We start from the raw sequence: 27,601 nt of genomic DNA, 5'->3' as shown, positions 1-27,601 counted from the left end.
TTTAGTCTTCAGGGTTCAGACCTGCACTCCAGTGTCAGTTGAGTAATTTACTCTTCAGTATGCATAGACATGGACTATGCATGGAACTCACCTTCCAAATATTCTGGCAATACCACTAGTGTTATTTGTACTCAGTGTGTTTTTGCACATGTAAAATCCACTAACCTTCACAGGGTCTACATAAGGGCTCACAGAAAAAAGATCTTTCTTAAACCATGCCACATGGTCCTTCAGTTTCGTAAAGAGAACTAGCAACCTCTGTACAGATTATTCCATAATGGTAACAAAAGAAAAGGTTTTAGTAACTAGTCGGGGATGATTCTATTATTCTATTGACAAATATTCAGGTCTCAGAAAGTCGCAATGGTTTCATATTAAAAAGATAGGATATGAATTTATGAATTCTCCTATTTAAAAAACTATTATAGAATCATAGAATGGTTAGGGTTGGAAGGGACCTTTAAAGGTCATCTAGTCCAGCCCCCCTGCAAGGAGCAGGGACATCCCCGACTAAATCAGGTTGCTCAGAGCCTCATCCAGCCTGGCCTTGAATGTTTCCAGGGATGGGGCATCCACCACCTCTCTGGGCAACCTGTTCCAGTGTTCTACCACCCTCAGCGTAAAAAAAAACAATTCCTAATATCTAATCTAAATCTATCTCCCTCTATTTTAAAACCATTACCCCTTGTTCTATCACAACAGGCCCTACTGAACAGTCTCTCCCTGTCTTTCCTGTAGGTCCCCTTTAGGTACTGGAAGACTGCTATAAGGTCTCCCTGGAGCCTCCTCTTCTCCAGGCTGAACAGCCCCAACTCTCTCAGCCTGTCCTCATAGGAAAGGTGCTCCAGCCCTCTGATCATCTTTGTGGCCCTCCTCTGGACCTTCTCCAACTGGTCCATGTTCTCCTTATGCAGGGGGCTCCAGAGCTGGACACAGTACTCCAGGTGGGGTGTCACCAGAGCAGAGTAGAGGAGCAGAATCAGCTCCCTCAGCCTGCTGGCCACGCTCCTCTTGATGCAGCCCAGGATGCGGTTGGCCCTCTGGGCTGCAAGGGCACATTGCCGGCTCATGTTGAGCTTCTCATCCACCAGCACTCCCAACTCCTTCTCCTCAGGGCTGGTCTCGATCCAACCAACATCACTGTTGCAATGATCCAAGACAAGCCATCTCCTCTTTCAAGCAAAATTGTGTAAACCAGCCTGCAATAGGTTTACAAAGCATTCAGCTAAAATACTAAAGGCCTAAAACATACTGAAGTGTTATGATACTTTCTAATCTATTTAAATTCCTATCATGCTGGAGCACGTCGCTAGGACATGCATTATTTAGCTTTAGAATTGGAAGAGGGAAGTGTTTTAGAAACTTGTTTAACAGCTGCTTCATTCTTAAGTTCACAGTTCCTGCAGAACAGGTATGTTCATGTTCTCACAGAATATTCTTTTTTATTTTTATTAAGTCACTTGCAGGTCCTACCTTAAGCATAAGCATAAATAAATAAATAAATCAAAACCAAGCAACAGCCTCTGATCTTTGGGGGCCCCTGAGTTCTGTAGGTAATTCCTTCAGTGTTTTCTCTCCAATCAGCACTAGAACTGAAAAAAGGGACTTGAAGGAGAGAAGTAATAAACTACGGAACTGGACTAACTCTGGGGTAAACAGCAGGTCAACTCATTATTTTCCCCATAGGAATATCTTGAAATATTAAGCGAAAAAAAAGTTGCAAAACAAAAATATATCCTCATATTTAAAAAAAAAAAAAGGTAAACTGAGGCTTTAAAGAATACAATGATTTAACCACAATCTGACAGGAGACCAAGGGCAAAGTAAAGAAGAGACGCCAAAGATTCCAGCTTCAAATCCTCTGCCCCTAAACTAAAGCAGGAAAATCCTGTGCGTGGGAGATACTATGGTAGCTTAGTTTTCTCCAGTCTCCACAACACAAAAGCATACTTCTGCTCAACAGCTTAAAAGAATTCAAGATCACAGCAACAAAGATGAAAAGGTCAAACTAAACTCATTGCTCACATCGTGCACTAAAAACATACAACGCTATGACAAACCGCCTGATGAACGCAAATGGCAGAAGATTGAATGCTGGCCTCCCCAGAGCTAGCGCGAGTTTACAGACAATTCTAAACACAAAATATTTCTGACTTTTCCAAACAAATATTTGAAAGTGCTAGCTGAGACTGAAGAAGCTTGAGACAGCATTCCTTTTTTTTGGCCTGACGCTTTGTGTATGCTGGGAGGTGGATGCCGTTCTTGTTCATACCCACACGCCCCGAGCTTCTTCCAAGAAAGATGAGGTTCGGCTTTGATGTCTGTGAGGGGAAGTCAGAGCTTGCAGCTGGCAGATATATTAATAGGCACTGGTGGACTGGAAGGGATCTCAAGTAGGTCATGCTGTCCTATCTCTTTTCAGCACACTAATGAAACACACAGATTTCACCGTTCAGCTAGCGCTCAAACACATCAGCTTAGAATTCATTTCTAATGACCTTCTATATTAGGTAAAACCCAGTCATGGGAACTTTGCAAAAATAACAAATGCAGTATAGCCACAGCCATAGATAACTTGTTTAAAAACATCAACTAACAGTCATAAAATACATTTTGTTGTGGACATTTGCACACCATTTCTACTGTTCACTTAGCCTAATGCAGCTTAATTTTTTTTAATTATTAAAAAAAATTAATTAGGTTAAGGGCTACTCTTTACATGTTGAAATAATAAAGCATTAATTCTTCAGCCCACATTTTGAGCCCTAGCTGGGCTCATGTACCCATGTCTGCAATCTAAAATAACGCTAAGGCTTTGAGCGGAAGAGCTAAACAGAGGCTATTTCATAAAGCAAGGATGAACGTGAAATAGCAGTATTTACAAAATTCTCCAGTCTATCCCCTACTATGATAGGTTTGTGAGAAGACTATGTAAGAATGGTGTGGCTACAGATAAAAACTGAGTGTGCTTCCTAGGGAAGAAGCGACAGTCTTACGTACCCAAGAATTTTAGAGCTGCAGAAAAACATTATGAGTCTTACTGAACACCTTCAGATGGTAACCTGGCAAGTATGTAAAGGCCAAATGAATGCAAGGACTCAGCCTACAGGTACAGAAACTTCTTTTACATTTTATTCAGCACTTTAATTTGTAGCAAACTAAGTATTTTGTTTTCTGTCTTGAAGCAGAAGCTTGCATAGGTCTGGGAATTTAGCTGGACATAACCATTTCCTACAGGTACCACCAACAAACACAGTTCAACAGTTCTTACATTTCTATGTAAGTGGCAGGATTTCAGAGACAGCTCTGCTTTTATAAGGCCTTTAACATTCTCACAAAAATCTAACATTTTTAGGACAAAAGTTTTCATGCACTAGATTACAACTTTACAGAAGACAAGCTTTTATCCCAAAACAGCTTGACAATATCTTTTCAGCTTGTTCATCAGACTAACTTGCTGTCATACATCAGATGAACAGCTTCCTCGGTTTCTTGCCTGATCTAACGCATAACCCAAGCAATTTCCCTCTAAAGCACAATCAGAAGTAAAACCAAAAGGCACTGTAACATTCCATTTCTTTCTAATAACACATTCCGTTTGAAATTTTCATTTCTGCCTCTGAGAAAGATTACTCTTTTAGCAAACCATTTACAGTGACGGGACTCTGATTTCAGATAGGATTAAAACAACATATTAGACACATACAAACCAAGGGATCTGAGCTGCTTACAGGACTAATAATGTGTTACGGGTCCCTTCACATCTAGGTCACTGGTTCAAATTCTGCTTTAGATGGTGATGAATGAAAAAGAAGAATGAAGTAACAAAACGATCATGTGTCTGGCCTCTATTCCTGCCTCTGTAACACATCCACTTTGTGCACTTGGGCTACTCATCTACTGCAAATTCTACTGTTGTGAAATAGCAGTAAGAATTATGAGTATCATACTAATTCTAGAAAACAAATTCATTAAGGATTCTAAAAGTACCCAAGATTGTCAGAAGATTGAAGTATTGGTACTTTCAGGCTGTTAAATAGCTAAAATGAAATAAATTAGGTAGACTTTCTCAGGACAGGCCAACACCTCCTTGTTAAAAAAGAAAAACACTGACCACATCTGTATCTTTTGATAACAAGATAAACATGGAAATCAATGTTGAATGGGCCTGAAATTCCACTTTTTTCTGACAGACAGCACGAGTTAAAACTGAAGCAAACTGGAAATCCAGAAGCAGCGATATTATGGATAAGAAAGACAGAAGAAGAAAACCACATAGTGTAGAGATGCACTGTGCTCTCCCACTATACAACACAGCATGTAAACGCTGTGCTAATGTTAGTTGAGAGAAGAGGGAAGGAAGGGAGGGAAGGAAAGAAGTTTATGACTCCTGCATCCCTTGATAAAACCTGAATTACCGAAGGAGCCTGCACTGACACTGTCTGTGCTGTTCTTGTTCTGAGGCTAAACAAAGGTTTCCATTTTCAACAAGTGCATGCTGGTACATTTTCCCACTTCAGATCCTTAATTAAAAACAAGGAATGAGAGAAACAAAAGAAAACAACACACACACAGAGCACCAACACATTTTAACTCACTCAGGAGTCGAAAGGTGAAAAATAATCGTGGTAGAGAGTTTAGACACAACACGAATAATAAGCTGTAACTGCTACAAAAATCATCATACCATCTCTGACATAGTCCTTATTTCAGAATATTATTGAACTATGGCTCATACACAGCACTGAGACTCTTTCACATTTGCAGGAAAATTTAGAAAGATTACAACTATTCCATGCTTTTTCCAAAGACTCATTGACTATTTCAGTCACAAGAACAAAATATGTTTTACTGAGAATATATTTTGTTATTACTTCCCCTTCAGATTCAGCTATGCCTTCCTTTTCAGAGGAAGCTCATACAGAGCAATTCCAAAGGACAAAGAAAAGCACAAGTACTGCAATCAAGAACATTTAATAAGACAATGTGCAACAATTTCAGGCCAAGAAGGAAATAATAAAGATGAAAAAATATTTATTCCTTTTCCAAATCTTCTTACCAAATTTCAACTCTTTCTGACAGAGGTAGGAAGCGATATTCAAGGAATGAACTTCAGAGATACTTTGGCAATGGATGGAGCCAACAAAAGCCACAAGCACAATTCCAAAATGATTTAATAGGTTGTGCTTTGCCCAAGCTCTTATTGACAAAATTATGAAGTAAACACATCAATCAGTGTTACGGCATTATACTGAAGTTATTTGCTACACTCTGACGTTCTCTTTAATCTAGCTTCAACTGCTTTCTCTTGTTCATTGAAATGAGTTGCTGAAATAATGTCAATTTTAACCACTGCTTAGTTGGTTTTGCCACCAAGCTGTTCTTGTGTTAAGTCAGACAAGCTTGAGAGGGCTGCTTGTGATCAACCAGAACAAAGATAAGCTGACCAGAACCACCAGAAAGTGCAACATGGAGAGAAAGAGGGGAAATACCCATATTATACAAAGTAGGAAGCCTACATGCCTTTGCAGGAAAGATGAGCGTTGCTTTAGATTGTATATTTGGGTCTATGCATAAACTGAACTCTAAATAGTAAACTTCTCTGCATCTATCCCTGACTGAGGGTACTCTGACTATTCTTTGCAAGTGAGGGAAGCTGAAATGACTGCATTACTTTGCAATCCCTGATTGAGAATTATCTTTTCTTCGTAGCACAGTAAGTCCTCACTATTACCTCAAAATGTGTGCTTGTCTCTAACACTGTGCAGAAAAAAAGAAACATGAAGATGTACAGTAGCATATGGCATCACACAAAACCTCGTATTACAGTCACACAACATTGAGAGCTGCAGTTTTGAGGCAGTGTACTTGAAAACACAAGCATAATGCAAGGGATGGGACTGAGTATCTCCTTCATTTTTTACGGACTGTTTCTCTTTGGAATCACTGATAATCATTAGGTACGATCAAATTTGTAGCCTAGTCTCTTTGTTAACTCTAGCAGCAGCTTCATAAGGAGAAAAATAATGCTCTAAATGCATGTAAATGAAAGTATAATGCTAAGGAACATGTTACAGAACTGAATATGGCTTGAAAATTCATTCCCAGCCCTTTGAAAGTGTCAGATCCTTTAAATTAATACACTTACTTTCTTTTTTTTTTAATAAACGAATTATCAAAGAAACTGAAAAAATAATTGTGTTATCTGACTGTTTTATGTTAGGCTTGATAACTTGACTCTCACAGACCTCTGTATATCAACAGAAGACTGCAAGTTCCAGTGTGGATTTGTGCCAGTGTAGAGTTTCAGGTCTGACTGAAGGGATCTCTTACCTTCAGACAGGGACAAATCATCAGCCGGAGACACCAGGTCTGCCTGGATCGCAGGGCCATTGCTCAACGATGTGGTAATCTGATTCGTCAAGATAACCTGCAAACAGACAGGGAGAGGGGGAAGGGAAATGAATTTTTATAGCTACTGGAAGGCAGAGAGCAGCCCAGGCGAGGACTGGAATCTTCCAGGCACAGCATCCAGGTAACCCTCTACTCTGACCTTCAGCAAATTCCACACTCGGAAAATTTTGAACTACCTGCAGAAACTGAAACAGATAATTGCTAGAAGTGCAGGAAAAGGGATATTGTTAAAAAGATTAAACACTAAACAACAGTTGATACATTTAGCCACATAAAATTAAACTGCTGTTCTAAAAAGCTTCATTCTTCAGTGAACAATTTGATGTTCCTTACAAAAAGCATCATTTATTTTCCCAGTAATTTCCACGCAACTTACACATTTCCTTCCTTTGCCTGAAACACAGCACCATGGGTAAAGGTAAGGATACTTTCCCACTGATCTGAAGCACTGAAGAGTACTAAATTTCACAGGGCCATCTCTACACAACAGGATTTTTCAGTGTTTTTCAGGATCACAAGATTCTGATAAACAACACACTGTAGTACCCACACACTGCTCTCCTCTGACAGCATGAGCTGCTCTTGCTTACAACAGAGGAACAGTTTCTTGCACCTCTAAATGTACACTTTTTTTCTAATAACATAAAGCATTAAAGCAAACACTGTGAAGACCACAGAGAGAAGAGCATAGGTATAAACACAGATATCTCCTAATGATTTGGATCTCTAAGCAGCTGCAACTTTCTCAATCACAGCTGGTCTCCACTTCACAGACTGACAAAATCTTCAGAAATTACTTTTTTTTTTTTAAAAAAAAGAACCAAAATGATTCTTCTACTTGCACAGAGAACAGGCTCCACTACAAACAAACTCTCTTTGAAATTAATGGCCTGTCTTCAGCTGATTTGACAGAGGAGGAAGGGAGAAAGGAATCCTGCACTGTACTCTGTGGATGCGGTTTCGTGATGTTATTGGAATAAATTAACAGCTTGCCATTGCTAAAAGGAAGAGGAATTTCTCTGCTCTTCCCTCCACTGCTCCTCCCTCCCTCTGATCATGGCTTCCTCCTGCTTTCTAACACTTTCAGTGGTATGATACAACACACTCTTTATTTTCTATTTCACACAGAAGCTGTATCAGAGTCGTAACCGCAGCGGTGGTGCTGCAGGGCACTGCATCTTCTCCAGGCAGCATGACATGAGCCACCAGCAATGTGATGGAGTCTGTGACCTTTACCAAGACTACAACTCTTCCTCCCTGCTCACGTCAGCCCACCCATCTCTGTGCTTGTAAACAGGCACAGTGGTGCCTAAAAGCTTTATGGACTGTATCAACAGGACTAAATTGAAAAGTCTGTAAATCAAACCTCTGTCTACTCAACAGGAATTCAAGATCTTCAGAGCCCCACAGTGATGTCCCTCATTCTCTTCTGCTACTGACTGTAAGCTCTGGACAAACTTCAGCTGGCTACCACCACCCTGCCCAGCTTAACCACAGGTTACACATTTGGGACTGGGCATTTATGACCACTGCAGTGAACAGAGACATGGGAGATAACAGCCTTGTTTGGTCTTACACCTAGGCTAAGGTTCTTAAGGTACAACTTGCAATACTGCCAACAGCAAACACAGAAGAAACGCATCACATCCCTCTGCTGCTTTCCCCAGAGCTCCTGCGTGCCCCAATAAGCACCCAAAAGCAGACAGGAAAGGGCCTGGCACACACAACCCCTTGCTGCCACTGCTGACTGTCCTGTTCATCAGAGTACAAGGTGAGATTCAATGTAATAACAAATAAGAAAAAAAAGTCACTTTTTCCCTTTCTTCTTGCCAAGGTCCTCGTCTTCCATTTTAGTGAGTGACTTCATCCTTGTGATAGGATGAACATCAAAACCGGTTCAAGGCAAATGAAAGGAGTGGGCAGCCAAGAGCCACGAGGGATGAGGAACAGGATGCGAGACCTTTCCTTCTTAACACTGTTTTCACTTTGTTTTCACTGTGTCACAAAACCCACAGCCTCACTTGTCCATTAAAGCTCTTCTGGCAGCCAGGTAGAAGATGCACCAACAATATGGCACAACACTGGAACTTTTCCTCAATCCGGTACTAGGAAATGTGCTGAAAGAGAACACGCTAACAAACTTATACATGCACACGTACTGGTGGGGTATGAAGTTTTCATTGGCACACTTCTGCAATGATCACATTATTCAAAAGTATCAAAAGGTCTGTAAGCAATGCAGTCATCCCAGACCTCTGCCAAGATAATCTTTGTACTGTGCCATCATGTATTTTTTTATTTATGCACCACATTTTAAAGAAAAGCTACCATGCCTAAGGATCTTTAAAAAAAAAAAAATCAAATCACATCATATTTCACATTGCTCTATTTCAGAGGAAACTTAACTTTAAAGTTTTCAAAAATCAAAAGAAAAATGAACTATGAGAATAACACAACTGCACTTTTTTATCTTTCAGATTTTTTGGTCTCCTCTTTAACCAGGCACTCCACAGCACTGCTAGCTGTAGGAATGTAAATCTTCTTCACGCTTTACATTTAACTTAAGCTACATCTCTGAACTCAGATTTCCATTTCTGATGCATCCTTCAATAACTATTCAATACTAACAATATCCTAGACACCCTGTTATATTGTTTAAAAAGCAACTTTAAAAAACACAGAGTCCTACCCAAGTAAATGTTCCTCTCTGGCTTGCATTGAGGATGGGAATTAAGTGTATCCTTAGTTCCATGACTTCACTGATAGTCAAACATTTGCTTAAATATATGTTTAAATACTATCTTGAATAAGCACACTTCCTCTGAGACGAAGCCATATGCATGTACAAAATGCTTACTTTGGAATTAACTAAAAATTATTCTTCATTTCTGCAAGCCTGCAGAGCCAACACAGAGATTCACTTCTCCCAAAAGCACAAGCCAAGAGGCTGTTAGCTAAACACTAAACGTGGCATCAAGTTCCCTGTCGCACTTCTGCAGCCTCACTTTACTGCAAAATTCTTCCATCAAGTATAGATAGTCCCAGTGTCAAACAACCAATATTCATCCTTGTGCATCAACCATAATACAGCTTGAACCTCACTCTGCAGGTGTGCAGAGTGCTCCAAACTCTCAAACAAGCTGCAGGTTGCTCACAAAAGGGAAAAAGCTGGCCTTTACTCAGCTCCCGTTCCAAAGAAAAACATGAAGGCACTCAGATTTAGAGAACTCTGAATATATACATCTATTTTCAAAACTTCAATCACATGCCCTTATTGGAAAGTGCTAAGATTTCTTTTCTTTTGCCCAGAGTAAAACTTTGGTCACAAATACTCTGGCAGTTAATAGTGGCATTCAAACAAAGCCCTATGTTTTCAGCAGTCCCCACTCCTACAGACGTTCAACTTGAAGCCCTTAACGTTGATACCACACAATTCCAGTGTCACAGCTCAAGAAGGTATTAACTTTTCCCCAAAGTCTCCTTCACCAATTGGAAAGACATGCTTACACACTCCTTTCTGCTATCCTTTGAAATGGTTCAGCATACTCAGAGAACTGCAAATAGGTGTCTGAGGGAACTGTTAAGCCTGAGCGTGACAGGGAGAGAATACACAGGTAGACTAAGTAGGTATCTCCCTTTGGTCTGCCAGGTGCCATACTTGAACGAAACCACCTCTCACTGCTAAACAGTGCCCAGGAACAGCCTGGGGTCACAAGTCCAAGCAGACTTACTAGAGAGTGCCTGGCACTGAATTAGCAATAGCTCCTCCTCAGCTTTTCACTGGAGATCTGCCATTACAGTACAGATCAGATTTACCCTGTTTAGTAGAGGAGACCTGCCGAGCTCTCAGTCTAAATAGGTAAGGAAAAGTTGTCTCTGTTGCGGTTCCTTTTGACAGATACTGAACAACATTATCAGACAAGCACAGCTTCCACTTCAGAGGTTCAGTGCCGGTCATGAGTTTATTATCTTCCAGCAGAAGACTAAACAGTGAGAATGTTGCTATGTGATATTTCATGTTATCATATTAAAATACAAAGTATTTTATAAAATACCCAGTATTTTAAGACAAGCTCGTATTTCAAGCATCAACTAAGGAAACAAAATATTTTTCTTCCGTTACCACTAAGGCACTAGGAGTTACAAAAACATTACACCTCTCTACACACAAGTGTGTCCTGATGTGTACAACAGGTAAGGAGGTTGTGTTACTACTTTCTGATGCACAAAGAGCATAGGGCTTCATCAGCCAGTGACTGCACATGGAAAACACTCTCCACCGCTAAAAGAAGAGGAAAAAAGGATGAAAAGGTCAGCTAGACAGCTTAGTAACACTGGAAACTTTCCCCACGCAGTCTCCTGTGGAGTTCAGTGAACCACTGCCTTTAACCTTTCAGCTTATTCACTTGCAACTGGTTAAGCTAGCTATTTAACGAGTGAAAATTTACAGTCCTCAGCCTTCCAGTTCCGAACTGAATTACAAACACTGCAGAAATTCACTCAGATTCAAATTTCAAAATCATTTCTTGGAAAAAGTCTACTACTTAAAATACCACACGGTTGACTGACCACACAATTTCTCAATCTTATGAAGATTTTTACTTCAACACAGCAACTGTAGACTGTAAAATAACCCCTTCTAACCATTAGAATTGTTATGACAGCAAGAAAAATCCTTTTCCTTACAGTTAGAAAGCCTGGAGATAAACACAAGGAGATAGTAGGAATACATTTTCAACTTCCTAATTTTAGACACCTTAAAAAAAATGCCTACTTTTCTGATCACTTCCTCAATTTTTATAGGTGCTGATACCTGGAAAAAAGACAGGAACAAGAAATTCTCAAGGAAATCAGCATTTATGTTCTAGACAGGTCATTGCTACTTCTAAAATTAATCCAGAAGTCAACACCACTGTTTATATTCGCTTGAAATCTTTACATGCGGTTGTGAAAACAGAACTTCCTTCCACTGATGTGACTTCAGCAGATACCAGTTTCCTGGAAGCACATCAGAAAACTAAAAATACCTATTAAAGGTGCCTAAACTCCCAGCACCTAGGTTATTGGGAACAGCACAGTTTCTGAACATGCGGAAAGCCCCTGCGGGTCCTGGGAGACAGTTGGCCTAAGAACTGAAACACGACTGCTTTACACAGAAGAATAAGCAGACTATTTTTTCTTTGGTTATATATGCAGTACAGTTTTTTCAAGTACTCCTCTTGCCCTTCCTAGGACCACACTGAAACTACTAAATCTGACTTTGTCATCCTTGTAAATCCAAGTTGAGTAAATAAGTCATTTTCTGTAAACTTGTGGTCTCAGCCTCCTTGTTAGTTTATTGCAAAATTAAAGGGAGCTCAGAGCAGAACTATCAATCAGTAACCAGCAAAGGTATAAAGTCTTCTGCAATGTACCAAGAGGTGAAAAAAATCCACTGTCTCATGAAATGGCTGTTTGTTAACGGAGTAGAACTCCCTATTTTGCATGCAACACTATTTAGGAAAACTCTTATTAAAGGCTTCCTATTGAGCAGGGAGAGCAAGCACAAGGACATTTGCAATAATCCCAAATTACTCCGCCCTTATTAGTCCATGTATTTTGTGGTTTTCACTATACTCAAGCAATATCACTAGAGAGCACCAAGTACAAGTGACAGTCGGCGGGGCTGAGAGTCTGACTCAGCATGCTGGAGGAGAAGGAAAAGAAGGCTTCCTGATCCCCAGCCATTCTTCACATCAGTCCCTGAGAAGGCACCTCTCCTTTCCCTGGAGGATGGAGCTTTTAATGAGGCATTCAAGTGGTCAGTAACAAGGGTCAAAACAATGGTGACCACTGTCGGAGGCACTAGCAAAAGGAAAGGCACGAAGCAACACCACAAAGCCAGATGGGGCAGGCAGCAATTCTGGAAACAGAAAAGGGAACAATGAGAAAATTGAGGTGAAGCAACATGCTTCAAACAGCTGTGAGAACCGGTCTTCTCCTTGGGAACGTGTTACTGCTCCTCGAGACTGGCATCGGTCTGTTCAGGGAAGAACCCTAAATTACCACAGTCTGTCATGGTAACAGGGTATTTGTGCTCTTCATCTAAGCTATGCACTGAATTAGGTTTTTCTTCAACTCTTGCTTCTCCAGGGAGATTTTCTTCAGCATCAGCAGCCATTTGCCACAAAAGCTGTCAAAAAGATGTCAACAACCTCAACAGGTCTTGTACCTAATATTCACAAGGAAGAAAAATTCCTTAAAACTGAGCATTTTCAGTGAAATAAGGGAGTTACGGGAAAAAAAAGTAAAAATCTGAACTGCAATACTGAGAGCTCCTAAACACAATAAGATTTTTGAAGAGAGAATTTCCAGTGCCCACAGCTGCTGGGCACTTGAAGCTGGCTACTGCAGTGATGCTCCGCAGAGGCTCACCTCACCTCACCAGGCTTCTCTGGTGAAAAGCGTCTGCATGATTAAGACAGTTCTGGGCTCCAGGACCAAACCAAACATATTTATATCACAACTATTACTATGATAGGAGATTTAATATATACACATATCTTCACTCTTAGAAAATGTAAACTATTTTGGCTCATACAAACCAAATGCAGAAGAGAAAACTCAACAGTTTACCATCTCAAATCCAAGCAAATCACCACACCCACCCAGTACTTGTTCCAGTAGGTGCATTGTGCTCGTGAGCTGAGCGGCCACCAGCCCCAGCATCTCAGTTTTCTGTGGGAAGGAATGAAAATAATGTCAAGTACTCTACGGAGTACTTGCCTTCAGAAGCAAAAAGCCCTAGAAGAAGCTAAAATTCCCACGTTCAAAGTCAAACACCACTTCTAACAGAGATACTAAACGCTTAACTAACAGAGATATTTTGAAGTAATTTTATATATTGTACTAAAATAGTCATAGCTAACAAAGAAAGCTCGAAACTCCTTCACTGCAAGGACAAGTAACAGACAAGTGCCTACATTTAACAACAGTTGCTAAACCAAATCAGTTGTAAGGAAAAGTACCTGTTACAGCCATCTTGTTTATAAATGGCAGAGGTGTAGGCTGTAACAGCGAAGCTCACATTAGAGGGAAGTAGGTGGATGTTTTCAGATGCAAAGGCATAGCAACCACTCTGACTAAAGGCAAAGAAGAGGCCTCTGTGCTGAGAGTTGTTAGAATTCACATCTCAACCAATCTCACCAGAATTTGGCATGATTCCTGAACAACACAAAGGCATATGCACACAAATCACTGGAAACCTATTGAGAAACACTTCCTAATCCTATAAGCAATCTAGCAACAAGTGCTGGCCTTGCCTCAGAGGAATTTCATCTGGACCTATTTTCAGCTGTACCTATTTTCATCACATCCAGAGGGAAGAAAAAAAAAAGGGGGGGGGCGGTAATTAAGTAGTCTAACAGCATGGAAATAAGAAAGTAATGATTCTCTGGAAGGCTCACAAGCACTTTTTAAAAGAAGGATGATTAGAGACCTGTTGCTCAGTACACACTGCTGCTAGCTGCAACTTTATTAGAGCTCGTAGGACAGGACTTCTAGCTCCTGCTTTGCCACGGTATCTCTACCAAGCTTCTCCTCTTTCCTCCCTCAGTGAGGCAATTCATAGCAGCAGAGGTCATTTTATAGTCACTGGATTTCACCGGGTATAAATAGGAGTTGGAAGAAACCAAGGAACCTTTCAGAGTCTGGCCACTGTATTTACACCAAATTTATTCAGCTTTGCATAGGAAAAGTACAAAGTTATGCAATTCTATTCCATAAGCCTTCTGGAGAAGCAAGGCATTTATTCACATCTCTGCCAACTGCTTAAAAATAATCACAATGAATTAATAAAACTTCTACCAGAAGAAAAAAAAAGAAACAAACCAAAACAAAAGCATGCTGTTCTCAGGCAGCTACATGTCTTCAAGTTGAAATAGCTACCACCCAGTGATAGCCTGAGGTCTTTAGCCTTTCCTCCTCTGTGAACAAGGAATGCAGCCAACACAAACGTAACCTTCAAAATCCGCACCGCAGCACCCTCGCGCTGTGCTGCGCGGCGAGAAAGGTTTGTGTGCCTGGAAGGCCTTCACATCCAGCAGCCTGCATGGACCTGTTTGCAGAGACCTGCGTAAGACAACCCCCCCAGAGGGACTGCCACCGCCTTCATACCCTGCCCATCGCCCAGAGCTCCGGGTTAGTTTCCAGCAGACCTTCCCTCTCCTCCACCCTCCCCTCCAGCCTCTGCATAATGATGGTTTTCTGAATTGAGCTTACTCCTGTGCACAGCTAGCAACATACCACGGGTAAGGGGCTGGTCTGATCCCGGCTGCGCCAATGCACTGTAATCCACAGGCAACTGTTACGGCCAAGATCTGCTGCACTCCCAAAGCAGCAAACACCACCGCTTAAAAGGGAGTTTTCTGATGAATGCCAAATTGTCTTGTAAAACAATAAAGAAAATAAAATTATGAATTCACAGCTCTTAGCTGCTGTTCTCAGGAACAGCGCTTTTGGTTGGTTTAATTCGGTTTTGAAGGATAGGGAAAGAAGCTGGGTTGCCCGGAAAATCAGCAAAGTAGTACAAAACTTCAGTTCTGCTCCGGCATGCTCCAGGCCGAGAGGAGAGCTGAGAACGCCTCCTACTCTTTCACAGGATTGCAAGGAAGCAAAGATTTACACTTACTTTTTTCTCAAAGAAAAACCTAGTTTAGTTTATTGGCACTTAGCTTTCGTTAGCAGATCAGAAAGCAGACTGAAGGCTCCTTCCTGTCACTCGCTGAGTTCAGACCTTCTGCCATGCACCTACCACGCTTCAGCCAGCACTTCCAATTAACCTAGACCTATACAAAGTCTGTGACATTAAATCTCTCTACCTTCTAATGGAATAAATGCATTGTTACCCCTATTACAGAGACAGATGCTCAGACGCTAAGCAAACTGACCAAAGGTATCACCAGTCTTTACTACCACGCCTAAACCCGGACTTCAAGAACAGAGTTGGAAGGGCCTCATACTCACCCGAGCACTCTAGGACACCTCAGGACAACCTAATATCTACCCAGCATATTGTATGTTTATAATTCTTTCTATACTCGGGGTTGATTTTATTTAGTTTTTCTACACCTGTTTACATTTAGTTTTTTCTTAACAAATAAATAGGAGTATGAACTAAATTAATGAAATACTCCTAACAAAGGTCTATTTAGGGCTCATGCCCTATTTCAAGCTGATAATTAGTGTACCAGCATTTTTATTTGACTTTGATGTTTTGACAAGCCCATCAGAAAGACTGTAATACACACATGCAGGTCTGTAGAGGTATAACATATAAGGCACAACTCAATCTCCATGTCATTAATTCCATTAATTCCTCAGATTCCTTCCAATTAATTCCTTCAAGCCTTCAAGGCAGTGGGTCACAGGAGACTTGCTGGGTTCTGGATGAAAACTGGAACAGCTCAATGGGCTACTGTAGTTTACAGCTTTGCTGAACGGTTTTTAAAATGCTCTCCCTCGCTCCACCTTATGCCACATCGTGACCCTATGCCAACATTTTTAGAGGGAGGACAGTCTTGGTTCAGACTGCTCCTCAGTGCCTCACGGAAGCAGCAAAAAAGCAGTTTCAGAATGTGCTAGAAATCCCATCAACATTCAACTGTTCAGTTCCCCTGCAAACCTTGCCTTCCCTGCAGCACTGGAGCCTTTCTGTTTTTACTTTTTAGGCAGGGAAGAGAGGACTACAGGAGTATTTGCTTCTCCTTGTCTATTCACTTAACCTTTACAGGCAGGTAACTACTAACCCCACCACCAGACAGCATCACATGGCTTACATTGGTTTATGCTCAACACACTCCATCAGCATCACCCAAGCAGAGCAAATCTTTAATAGCCTGCAGTGATGCTGGAGATCACAGCGTGCCTTACATGATGCTTGTTAGAGCAGTTATTTTTCTTGCTGTGTTATGGTAGCTGCTGCCTTTCACTGAACACATTTCACACACAGACAGGATTTTATACTTATCTATAATGCTTACCCTTGGATAATCATGTAGCTTTATTTCCGTGTATGTAACAGTCAGTAGATTTGAGCACAGGAAAATGGGGAATTTGGATACATACCTCTATCCCCCCATTTGCCCAAGGCAATTTAATAGGTCTGTGGAGTATTGGGGTAGTAACTGGTATTGCACAGAAGCCTGACAATGAAACCAATATACCAATAATTTTTACAAAATGAGGAGAAGGCTATTAAAAAGGCAGGAACAAACTAGGCACTGACAGCATTATTTCATCCAACTGAGGCCCGTTTAGTGAACACCATGGCCCTGGTGATTTCACAGTGCTCTCATGAACAAAATTCAGTCATCATCCTCCATAGCTGCAATGGCTGTAAAAAAATAGTCAAAATCATCCAAAAAACAAAACACCCAGCTGCTGAAACAAACAGCCTCTCATGTCACCATCAGTTTCACTTCCCTGTGACCCAGGGCTCAGAAATGTATGAAAGAACAAGTGAGAACGAACAGCTGCGAATTATATGTACTACAAGCTGTAGGTATGTATTAACATTACATTTTAGACATTTTCATATACTGAATTGTTTCATATACTGAATTGCATTTGTACCCTTTTCAGACTACCCTGCAATTTACCCAGTAATCTATTTCCACTAGAAATATTTATAATATTTCTAAAGCATCAGCAGCTTCAGCCTCCCTTAAAATGCAACAAACATACAAAATAAACCAGGTCCAGCTAACCACACCAGTCTGAATGCTGGGTAGCACTTTTCTGCTGTACCAGTGACTGTTTCAATAGTCAACATCTCTTAGTCTGATCGGACTGAAATTGCAAGTTTTGCCATCTAGCTTTTGAGATTGATGATGTATCAACATACCTCTAATACCATGCAATATTTTTACGCAAAGGAAAATCACTTGGATATATTTCATCTGTTCCCTAAACCTGCAAAGTTAGTCAATGAGAGCTTTAAACTTTAACATCCTTCTGCTTATAATGGTCAACACATTTTTAGAAAATAAGATAATTTGAAGTAATTTTTCATTTAAAAAAAAAGGCAGTCTACACAAAATGCATGATGGTGCACTGTGTTACGAAGTTTTAACACTTTTTGAAAACTGCTATAGCATTTTAGGAAGTCTTGCTACTCAGTAGTTAGATTATCCTAAGTACTTCTTCCACAAAAGCACATAAAAAAATTGTCTATGAGTTACAGATAAGTAGTCCATAATAAAACAGGAAAAAAAAATGTGTGTGCATGATTGTTTTCCTAATATGTCTGATCTGATATTACCCAGAGGAAAGAAGAGAGGAGGAGATATAAAGCAGCCAAGTTTCTTCAATATCGGGGGGGGGGGGGGGGGGGAGGGGGGGAAGTCTTGTGGCTCAAGATATTCTGGAATTTCAGTGGCATTGTCTTGGCCTCTGTATCCTCTTTTTTCTAAACCCTTTCACTAGGAAATATAGTTAGTCAGTATCTCCCCAATAAAATCAGCATTTATGTCACATTTTAAAATTACAAATTTCTATTTACCTACCTAACTTGCTTAAATTGGAGTGTACTTTCCTTGGAAATATGAATCATTAGAAACATCCTTGAAAATTAGGACTCAAGATGGAAAATGAACTCAGAAAAATGTAAGCAGTCATTTTTGTGCTGAGACCGCAGCATGACATATCCCCCTTTGGCTTTGCCTAATACAGAAAAATAGTATTTGAGACTGTCCAAACAAAATTGCAGACCCATGAAACTATACTCAAGCTAATTTCTCACCTCTTGGGATAACAACCCAGTCCTCAAGGTCATTGCTTAAATATATGCACAAGGTAGCACTGTAGAAGTATGTTATCTCTTTCATGTTGAAGGGAGATCAGTCCTGCAGGATTGTTTTGGCAAACCTTTTCCCAACACAAAGACAAATCAAACTAAGAGACTGATAACAGTGAAATTCCTGCAAAAGCTAATACATTCAAACCCAAAGGTGTTCCTTTTCTTTTTAAAATTTGGTATCAATTTGTTTGGGAAGTTGGTGATCACTGAGAATAGCTCCACTGGTTCTGCTGGAAATGACATCGAATCTACTAGCTTTACTGTTTTTGTTGCTGGTACCTCCGTTTTTATGTAAATATTTGTAAATATTTTTTTAAAAGGAAGTCATTTATTCAGCTATTTGGGTACACCATTATATTTACAACTGTCACTAGAACTGCAGAAATGTTGAGAGTTGACGTCCAGTGCATAAAAACAGGCTGTGGCACCTTCAGTGACATTAAACTTTAGGAAAACCTTGGGAATGGTACAAGATTTCAGATATTTCACAATTAGAAAGTATCTGCTCTTTAAGAATTAAAGAGCTAAATAATTTTTGCATCTCATTCAGGTTAACCCAAGTGAACACAGTTGGGTCAAATCTAGTCTGAGGTTTGCTGTGCATCCTACAAACTACACATACAGGCAGCAGAGAAAAACAGCTGGACAACCAACTGAAAATTCACAGCAGCTCTAGATTAATTGTTCAGTGCAGCTAGCATATTTTTTTAATATCATCTCCTAGACTTGCTATTAAAATTCACAGAATCACACATTTTCCTTGGACTCCATCATAACTGCTTCATCCAAAGTCTTTCTCAAGAAACCACAACCAAGTCTCCACTGTGGAGTTTAGTAATAAATTACAAAGATAGTAATGTTAGGAATGAATTTCATTAATTTAATTTAGAGAAAAACTGAAAAGGAGCAAATTATGCTTTAGTTAAGAGAACAGATGCATGCCAGTAGGCTTTCTGCAGCCTCATGACTAGAACAACTTCTTCCAGTGAGGAGTGAGATACATGGACAAACACATGGGAAACCAGGCCTAGATTGAAGAAGTGTTTCTGGATAGGATTGAGGTGTATGAGCAAACATTGTGGGAAATCAGGAGCAAAAAAGCAATAAGCTGATTCAGTTCAGGCTGGACGTGTATCTTCAGATCTAGGCATGGGGCAGGAGGGTAGGAGCTACTGGACGCTACACGCTGGGACCGACATGCTGTAGATGGCACAGTGGCCTGACAGAGACTTTCTCAGTGAAGAACAGGACGTATTTGTAGGGTTCCTGAAACAAAGATAAAAATAATTCAGAGCAAGATGCTTGGACTTCAAAGCAAAGTGCACTAGCAGAGCAGAGTGTACGATAGGTTGAAGATAATTGCTCAATTATATCCAAATCTCACTAAAAACTCTTCCATGTGCAGACAGATGCTAATTTGCAAAATGCCCTGTATGGCATGGAGATGAACAGCTTCTGCAGGCGGAATGGCAGTTATGGCATATAACCCTTTAGTTATGTTGATTTATTTCCTGCAATCATCAAAACGTGTGTCAACTAGAAAAGCGTTTTCAGCAGTAGTGGTATTAATTCAACAAAATCCTTTTGCCATTGGCTACTCCTGGGGTCTAATTAAGGGTAACTGACTACGGTTTGTTTTACAATAAATTGCTTCTCAAAAATTTTACTTTTTTAAAAAAAATAACCCTTATCTGCTGTACAAAGCCTTAAAATTCCATGTATGAAATGAGTATCATGTATGGACTGCTTATACTCCAGCTGCTTCTTAGACTTGTCTCCTCCTCCAGAACATTAGATATCCACTTCAGTGTAGAAACTAGCCTGACAAGGTATGCTCTCATTTTAAACTTTATTAATATTACTCAGTTTTTATTCCAGACTGAGTAAGACTTAATGCAGGTCTGGTTTTATTGACCGTAAAGGAGCTACACCAAAGAAAAACGTGATCATGGACTTCTCTCTTTCCACCTTCATCCTTTTGTCCCTAAGTACACTTGCAGAGAAACAAAGGGTTCAGATTTTTTATTTTACCATTAACTCTTCACCTCAATTCATACCCAAGAGGGAGCAGGAGAGAGCAGAAGTCCAGTCGCATGTTTTCTAATCCCGGTTCTGACACTAAGTAGCTGCGACTGCTTACTGACACAATGAATTCTTTGTGCTCCGTTTCCAAGCAGGCATAATGCTGACCCCGTAAGAGTGTTGTGGGATTCAGTATTTTGCTTTTCTAATGCTTTGAACTCTCTGCATGAAGGGTGATTAAAACCACCAAGAGTTCTCCAAGTCTTCCAGTGGTACAGCTGGGCAATGTCTAGATAGTTTAGCACTAATAATTGACCACTACACATTCTATATATGTAGGGTTGGAGGTCTCATAACAAAACCCCCTAATCTCTCACCCCAAAACCCCACAGGCCTTTTTTTTTCCTTTTCTTTTTGCATTTTTTAATAAAAAGCTTCCACTTTGCTTGAGTCAGGTAAGAGACTGAAAGTATCACTGGTTTACACCACAATCGGGACTGGTAAACCTGAAAAATTACTTGTGGCTCAACTTTCAGTATGTTGTACAACTTGCTGTAAACTGTTATCACCGTATTTAAAACAGAAGGAAAGAAACAAACAGATGCCAGGTTATTATTTAAATGTTACCTGGTACTGTGTCCTGTGAACAACTTTTGGTCTCTCTTGAGCTTAGTGAGGGTGTTTTAAAGAACTATTTTCTAGAGCAGGGAGTATCTGATCTAAAATACCTGAGTTTTATAAAGCACAAAGCCCAGATTTGCCATTACCTTCTATTTTTTATAAATAAAACAGGAAACTACACAACAGTCTGTTACAAAGTGGAAAATATGCTGAAATAAAGCATTTTAGATGATGACTTTAAAATACAAAGAAAGAGAACTTTCAGAGGAAAGAGTTCAGAGCCAGACTGACCTAAATTGTTCAAGCTGTCATCTAACAGCATAAAATCTGGGACTATGAGGCTGTGCAGGGAAGGAAGCACTTCTGAAGAGGAACACATTCATTTACCAAAAAGATCAGCCAGAACATCACACACTCTTATTGTAACCTTCAAACAGAACTTTTTGAGCAGTGTTTTCACGTAACGAATTGAAAGAAAGGATGATGGCTCCGAACTAAAGAATTACTTCTGCACTTTTAGGATATGGCATATCCATCACTCAAAGATAATCTAGCTTACATGGAACTTTTGTAGCAGAGTAATCTCTGAAATAATTCTGTATTACAGGCCGTGTGACAATGCTCAGTGTCAAACAGCTTTAAAAAGGCAACTGCAGACTGGCGAAAAAACAAGCAGGGTTATATATACTGTTAAGAGTCTACATCTTTGTTTCACCTTTTTTTGTTCATTATTATTGCAAATAATGGAACACTGAGGGGCAATTCATACAACTCAAATGGGTAATAAACAGGGTATTAATACCATGGAAATACCTTATAGATACCTTGAAATTATGGTAGCACAGGTCTATCCTAACAGTTTCAGCTGCCCAAGTGAAAACAGTGGATATTGGGCTGAACAGAGAGGAAGCAATTCCACCAGAGGCAGACAATGGATCTACAAATCATCCTTAACAGGCAAAAAGTATGAATATGTGCTATACAGTATATGAACAGCAAATCTGACATGTCTAGGACACTGGGCATGCACTGCAAAGTCTGGCATATGCAGTGCCTGTTTATTTGGAAGTTAGGCAGCTAGGACATCCTGTACGTCCAAATTTCTCAGAGTTAAGAGATTTCAAATCAGAAAAAGAGGACATGTTGGGGAAAATCCAGATAAATCACATCTCTGCAGAAACTTACACATCTCCAAACCCAGCTGCATTTTGCCTGTGTCAGGCTGGACACTGAAGATACTGGAATAAACTGACAGGCAAAATTAGAAAGTTATTCTAATTTTCACAAGTTATTCTAATTTTCACTACTTGCACTGTAAAAGTAGTTAAACACTGCCAGGATAACCATTGATCAAGGAACAGGAACAGATACTTAAAGAGCTATATTCTAAAAGGGATGTATTTGTCTTCCTTTCCTTCTCCTCCGAGTCAAACATCACACATTCGCATGTGTACTTGCTGCCACTGTCATTTTGGCCCTTATGGACTTTGTTTCCTGTAAATCATTCTTTAGATTACATCTACTTCCAGAAACATTATTGAAACAAAGACAAAATATTTCAGAACACATAATCAGGACTGGAAGCATTCTTTTCATTTAGGTTTAATTACAAATGGTAAGTCAGTAAATTATTTGCATATCCCTGGAAATAATAACCAGACGAAGGCTGCCTCCCTTCAGAAACATCAACACAGTCATTCAATTTTGAAAGAGGAGGTTACAATGTTCACTAAAAGCAGCAGAGGACTGTAAATAAAGTGTCTAATAACAAACTTTTCTAAAATTTCTTCTCAGTTCATTGGAGATAGTAAAAAATGTCAGGCCCAGAAGTAGTTAATGGTATAGCATTCACACATATTTGTGGAAAGCAAAACATCAGAAAGACAGACAAAACCAAAGAACAATGTGAAAAAGTATTCCTATTCAAGGCAGCACTTAAGCACCTACTCAATTTTAAGTATATACTTAAAACACTAATTAAAATATGTTTAAGTGCTTTCCTGAGTCGAGGCCAAAGAATTCAACCAGATATTACTGGAAAAAAAATTGTCAGTATCCACAGCATTCTACTTCATATTGCAATACAAAAGGGTTATTAAAAGACAAAATGCTGTATGAGGCAAAGACTGCATGTTCTTCTAAGTGTAAGTTGCAACTAGCCTGGCTACTGCATGCAGTCATAAAATTGGTACTTCAAGGAAATTATAGCTGAACTGGAAAACAGACAGGTTGAGATCACAGAAACAAGGTGTTTTCAAGTAAGTAAATATTTTAAATATGCACATTTTCAAAAACAAATATTAATGTAACATAGGAAAATTAAGAGCTCAAAGGAAATTATGTCAAACTAGAGGATGTAGCAACAGAACAGGATTTAGGCAAACCAGATGTGCTAAAAAAAGGTTATTGAACAAAAACCAGTATCTGGCCACAGAGGAGGAATGAGGTTTCAGGAGGTCAAAGTAATGTTATACTGAAAGAACAGCAGAGAATGTACTACGTTGTCAAACCTTCATGAATACAAACCCAAGTCCTTAGAAAATAACGAGGTTACAAGCGGAGCTATATTTCTCTTCCACTTCAGGAAAAGGTCACTGAGCATACAAAGTTGAGACTAATAACACCAATAGTACTACTAATAATAAAGGTAATTAAGTCTATTAAGATTACAAACTGTAATCAAGGATCAGCATTGAGCATTTTAGAGAATCCAGGATTTAGATATCCAGGAAATATCACAACTGCATAACTATCTGGCACTAGTGCCCACAGTTTGAAAACTTCAGAAGCTAGCCTAGTCATGTTAAATTCAGAAAAGAGAGATGGAGTTAAAAGCATTTCAGCTCAAAAGTAAATTTAAAAGCCTGAAATTTTTACAGAAGGCCTACATCTCAGAAAGCCCTAATAATAAATAGAGTGAAAGATTTAAACATGATTTTCATACACAACTAGACCTTAGAAAATGAACATTCGGATGAAATACAGCTGATGGAGAGGAAAATAAACTACAGCAGTCAATATATAAGAATGAAATCTAGAGAGCTATGACAGAATTGGAAAAGCAAATAAACAGAGACATAAAAACAAACAAAATCCCGAAGCATATCTAAAGCAAGTAAAAAAAGAATCTGCTGGGAAGAAAAAAGAGAAAGGGCATAAGGATCACTCAGAGAAACAATATGATTGCGTTCAATAAGTTCTCAAAGAAAAAACCTTACACAAATACTTATCCTGATCCCACAGCTATTTTCAAATAACAGAGATGAGGCCATTGCCAGGAACGAGGGGATCAAAAAGATACTGAAGTGGCAAGTTAAAGAGAAATGCATCAACAGGATTGCCCAGAACACACCTAAGGTTCCTGGCAAAGCTCACATTCAAGGAGATGAACTCCGTAAAAATCCACTGTAAAACAGTTGCATCCCAACACACACAAACACAGCCGAGTTCCTCTTCTCACTCTATACAGGCACCATATTTTTGCCCATCTGTACACGTACTCTCTGCATCACTGCTGTTTTCACAGCACAAAATAAAATTCCTTCATATGCATTGGCATAAAACACCCATCCACAACTCTCCTGTTCTCAGGCCTTGCCAAAGCTCCACAAACTCACCATCTAACGTACCAAATGTACAGTGCAATGCTACTGAGGCCTACATATCCGATTCCAGGTATCTGGGAGTTAGCGGTTTTCCTTCTCCTTCAGAACGTTGATTTGTATAGTGTTTTATTACACGTGAACATCTTACATTTAAATACATGCACTGTATTATAAAGATCATTTGTATAAGTTTGAGATAGATGTATTAACCCTTTGAGGTTTTTCCATTTGTGTATGTACATCATTTCCAGCCACTGCAGATAATATCAAATGCGATTTTTCCATAAAACTATGTTAGACATGTTTCAAAAATAAGAACACATACTGTTGGCACACTACTGTTCCTCTGTTCCCTTAGAGACATTTTAATAGGTATCCATTATGGAAAAATCTCCACAACCCTAATCTATGATTTCTAGTATATTTTCTACACAGAACAATCACTATATGAGATTGTAGTTTCACATATGTTTACATGGTGTAAGACAACACTGCAATAAGAAGAAGCCATCCCGCCCTCTCCTGTCTCTCGTTCTCATCCCTAAACTGCTGCCCGTTTCACGCAGAAAAATGTTTATGGGGTCATAAAGTGAGCTGGACTGAAAAACAGATGCAGTTCCCCAGTCTGGATGGAGGGAGGACGGGATGACTCCTTTCAGCAGCCATGCCACGTTACTGCCTGTGTGCAATGTCTGCAGAATTACGGAGCAGAAGAGTACGCCCTAACACAGAGGTCATGTCAGGACCAAAGTTAAGAACAAAATGTCCCACTACTATGATCTCAGACCTTTAAAGGAGAACAAACATTTTCATTACCTTTATGTTACGCTCTTCTCCATTGCTACATTGAGGGGAAAACACCATTAAATTACATCCTTGTTTCTTGTCTCAGTAGTTCTCAAAATTTTACATCCACCAGTCACGACTGAAAAACTGACTGCAACCCAATATATACCTCAAACTATCATACTTTTTGAGAAAGGTGAAGGAAGTCATTACCTAACAGACTATTTGTTCTATTTATTTTAAATTGTATTGTTTGGAGGTGTTCATGACTTTGAATGCTAGAACTTTTCCCAGGATGATGCAGAGGAGAAAGCCAAGGAGTTGCTAAACAGACCATGAGACACCAAATGCAATTCACAGCTGCACCCTCCCCAGTCCCCAACCTGCAAGATACATCTTTCACGCAGCCTTTAGTCTATGATTGTTGAAGAATCCTAGTTGTGATTTACTAGCAATTTCCCAGGGAGCTTATTTCTTCATCAAAGATGACAGCAAAACTGCTCTGCAGAATAATACATTTCATGGCAATATGTTTACATAAACGCTCTTCTCTCACAGGAAAGGATTATATGTATGTAGTATTTACATAGATTCACTTCCTCTAAAAATACCACTTGCTACACTTCAGCTGGTGACTAACACACGTGCCTGTTCTGCAAAAGCAAGGCACCACATACAAACTCTTCAGAAGTCTTCTTAATAAGCATTTAACTATTCTACTGAAATAAAAAGGAAACAATCACATCAAAAACTGAAGAAAAACTTGTAGCGTGTGTTTGGAAATTGCTTGTTACATTCTCTGCTAAGACAACTGTCTAGAGTACAAATTGGTCACATCTCACATAGATGCATCTGTTTTTCTCTCCAAGTTCATTGAAAAAAAAGTTGAGCATACCCAGAAACCAACTTCCAGTGAAGTTATTCTGCCACCTGCTGTTGCTTTTACGGATATACGAGATATTTTTGTGCAAATCTTTTCAATTAAAAAAAAAAAGTCTCATAAAAGAGAGGGATCTTTCCTTATTGGAGAAGAAGAATCTGATTATTAACTATAATAATTACAAATTTTTTTTCTTGATGACTTCTCAAGTGTGTGACTCAAAAGATGCTTGTCACCAAGATGGAGGGGGCCAGGGGTAAGAAGGGGAGTTTGGTGCAAGGGGAAAGCCTGGTGGTTAAAAATAAATAAATAAATTACAAAACCTCATAAAAACAAAGTATTTTCAAAAAATCTTCTAAAATTCACAAAGGAAAAATTATCTAAAAGCCTTTTAGTCTGAAAACTGTGATCCTAAACACTGCTGGAGCACAGTAAAAAAAAATAAATTTTACAAAACAACAGGTTAAAAAATATTTAAATTCACCAGTCTGCAACCACTGTCTGAGTAGGAGAAAGGGAAAACAAGTGGTATCGAAAAGGTAACTCCTCTCACATCTTCAGTTCTAGCAGTAATACAGCTGAGGATTTAGCAAATTTGACAAGTCCTTTTACAAAAAAAGAACAATGACAATAAGGTGGACATCCCAACCCTGCTGCTGCAGTCCATGCCAGTCGGCAGCACGCACCACTGATTTTCAGGACAGCAATGAGAAGTGCCACCCTCTCATCTTGGGCCGTGTACACCACCTTCTCTCAGAACCACAGCTAGTGTAGTTATGTCATACGGTGTCCTGATGTTGCTCATCGCTGTGCACACTCTTAAATGTTTGTCTCCAGTGCAGGCAGGTAGCAGCTGGATCACAAGAGTTTAGGGAAAAGACTGGAAAAGAATGGGATGTCCAGTAAAACTGCAGAGGGAAGTTGCGGGCAGGCGAGTGACTCGCTGGAAGATTACACACACACTTGAAAAATGCCTTCAGATTTTTAATTATTGTAATTCTTGAGAAATATGGTTCTAAATGTTACCCAAACTACAGGACAGAAAAGCTCTTCCCGGAGAAGGAAATCCTGACTCCACAAAACGAACATCCGTGCAACAGTCTGCCCCATCCCCGACCCCATCCTACAAACCTTTCCTCGTATTAACGGGCCAAGAGAGCCATGGGTGGCCTCTCATCCAAACAGTACTGGACTCAGCTTGCTTAGCTCACAAGACCGGAGGAGGATCACAAGACAAGACAGCATGGTTAACCACTTTTTGTATTAAACAGATATATCCAGTCTACTCTTCATTTAGAGCACTACTAAAAGCTTGTTCCACCTTGTGAAGTTTGGCAGCTGCCCACTGCCATTTAGAATAACGCTCAGCCCTTCTTTCAGGCTCCTCAGCCCTTGGGTGTCCTATTGCCTGCTACGCATCAGACAGCCGTAACCCCC

At 39.8% G+C, this 27,601-nt stretch overlaps 1 protein-coding gene and 1 pseudogene across 5 annotated transcripts in view; both read right to left on the bottom strand.

The window, feature by feature from the left end:
* Positions 1-27,601, bottom strand: part of RAD51B (RAD51 paralog B) — a 401,639-nt gene that overhangs the window by 217,448 nt on the left and 156,590 nt on the right. For all 5 annotated transcript variants that reach the window (XR_015258777.1, XM_086749846.1, XM_086749848.1 and 2 more), the window contains exon 8: positions 6,334-6,430. Coding sequence is in view for 4 of the 5 variants with exons in the window: in XM_086749846.1 (XP_086605972.1) it covers positions 6,334-6,430 (97 nt within the window). In the remaining variant the exon portion in view is untranslated. The remainder of the gene's footprint in view (positions 1-6,333; positions 6,431-27,601) is intronic.
* On the bottom strand, positions 7,535-12,574 carry LOC147600547 (large ribosomal subunit protein eL15 pseudogene; annotated as a pseudogene).

This window comes from Chlamydotis macqueenii, chromosome 5 (genome assembly GCF_036417535.1).
Source record: "Chlamydotis macqueenii isolate bChlMac1 chromosome 5, bChlMac1.mat, whole genome shotgun sequence".
NCBI classification, from domain to species: domain Eukaryota; kingdom Metazoa; phylum Chordata; class Aves; order Otidiformes; family Otididae; genus Chlamydotis; species Chlamydotis macqueenii.
This window is presented reverse-complemented; position numbering and strand designations above follow the sequence as displayed.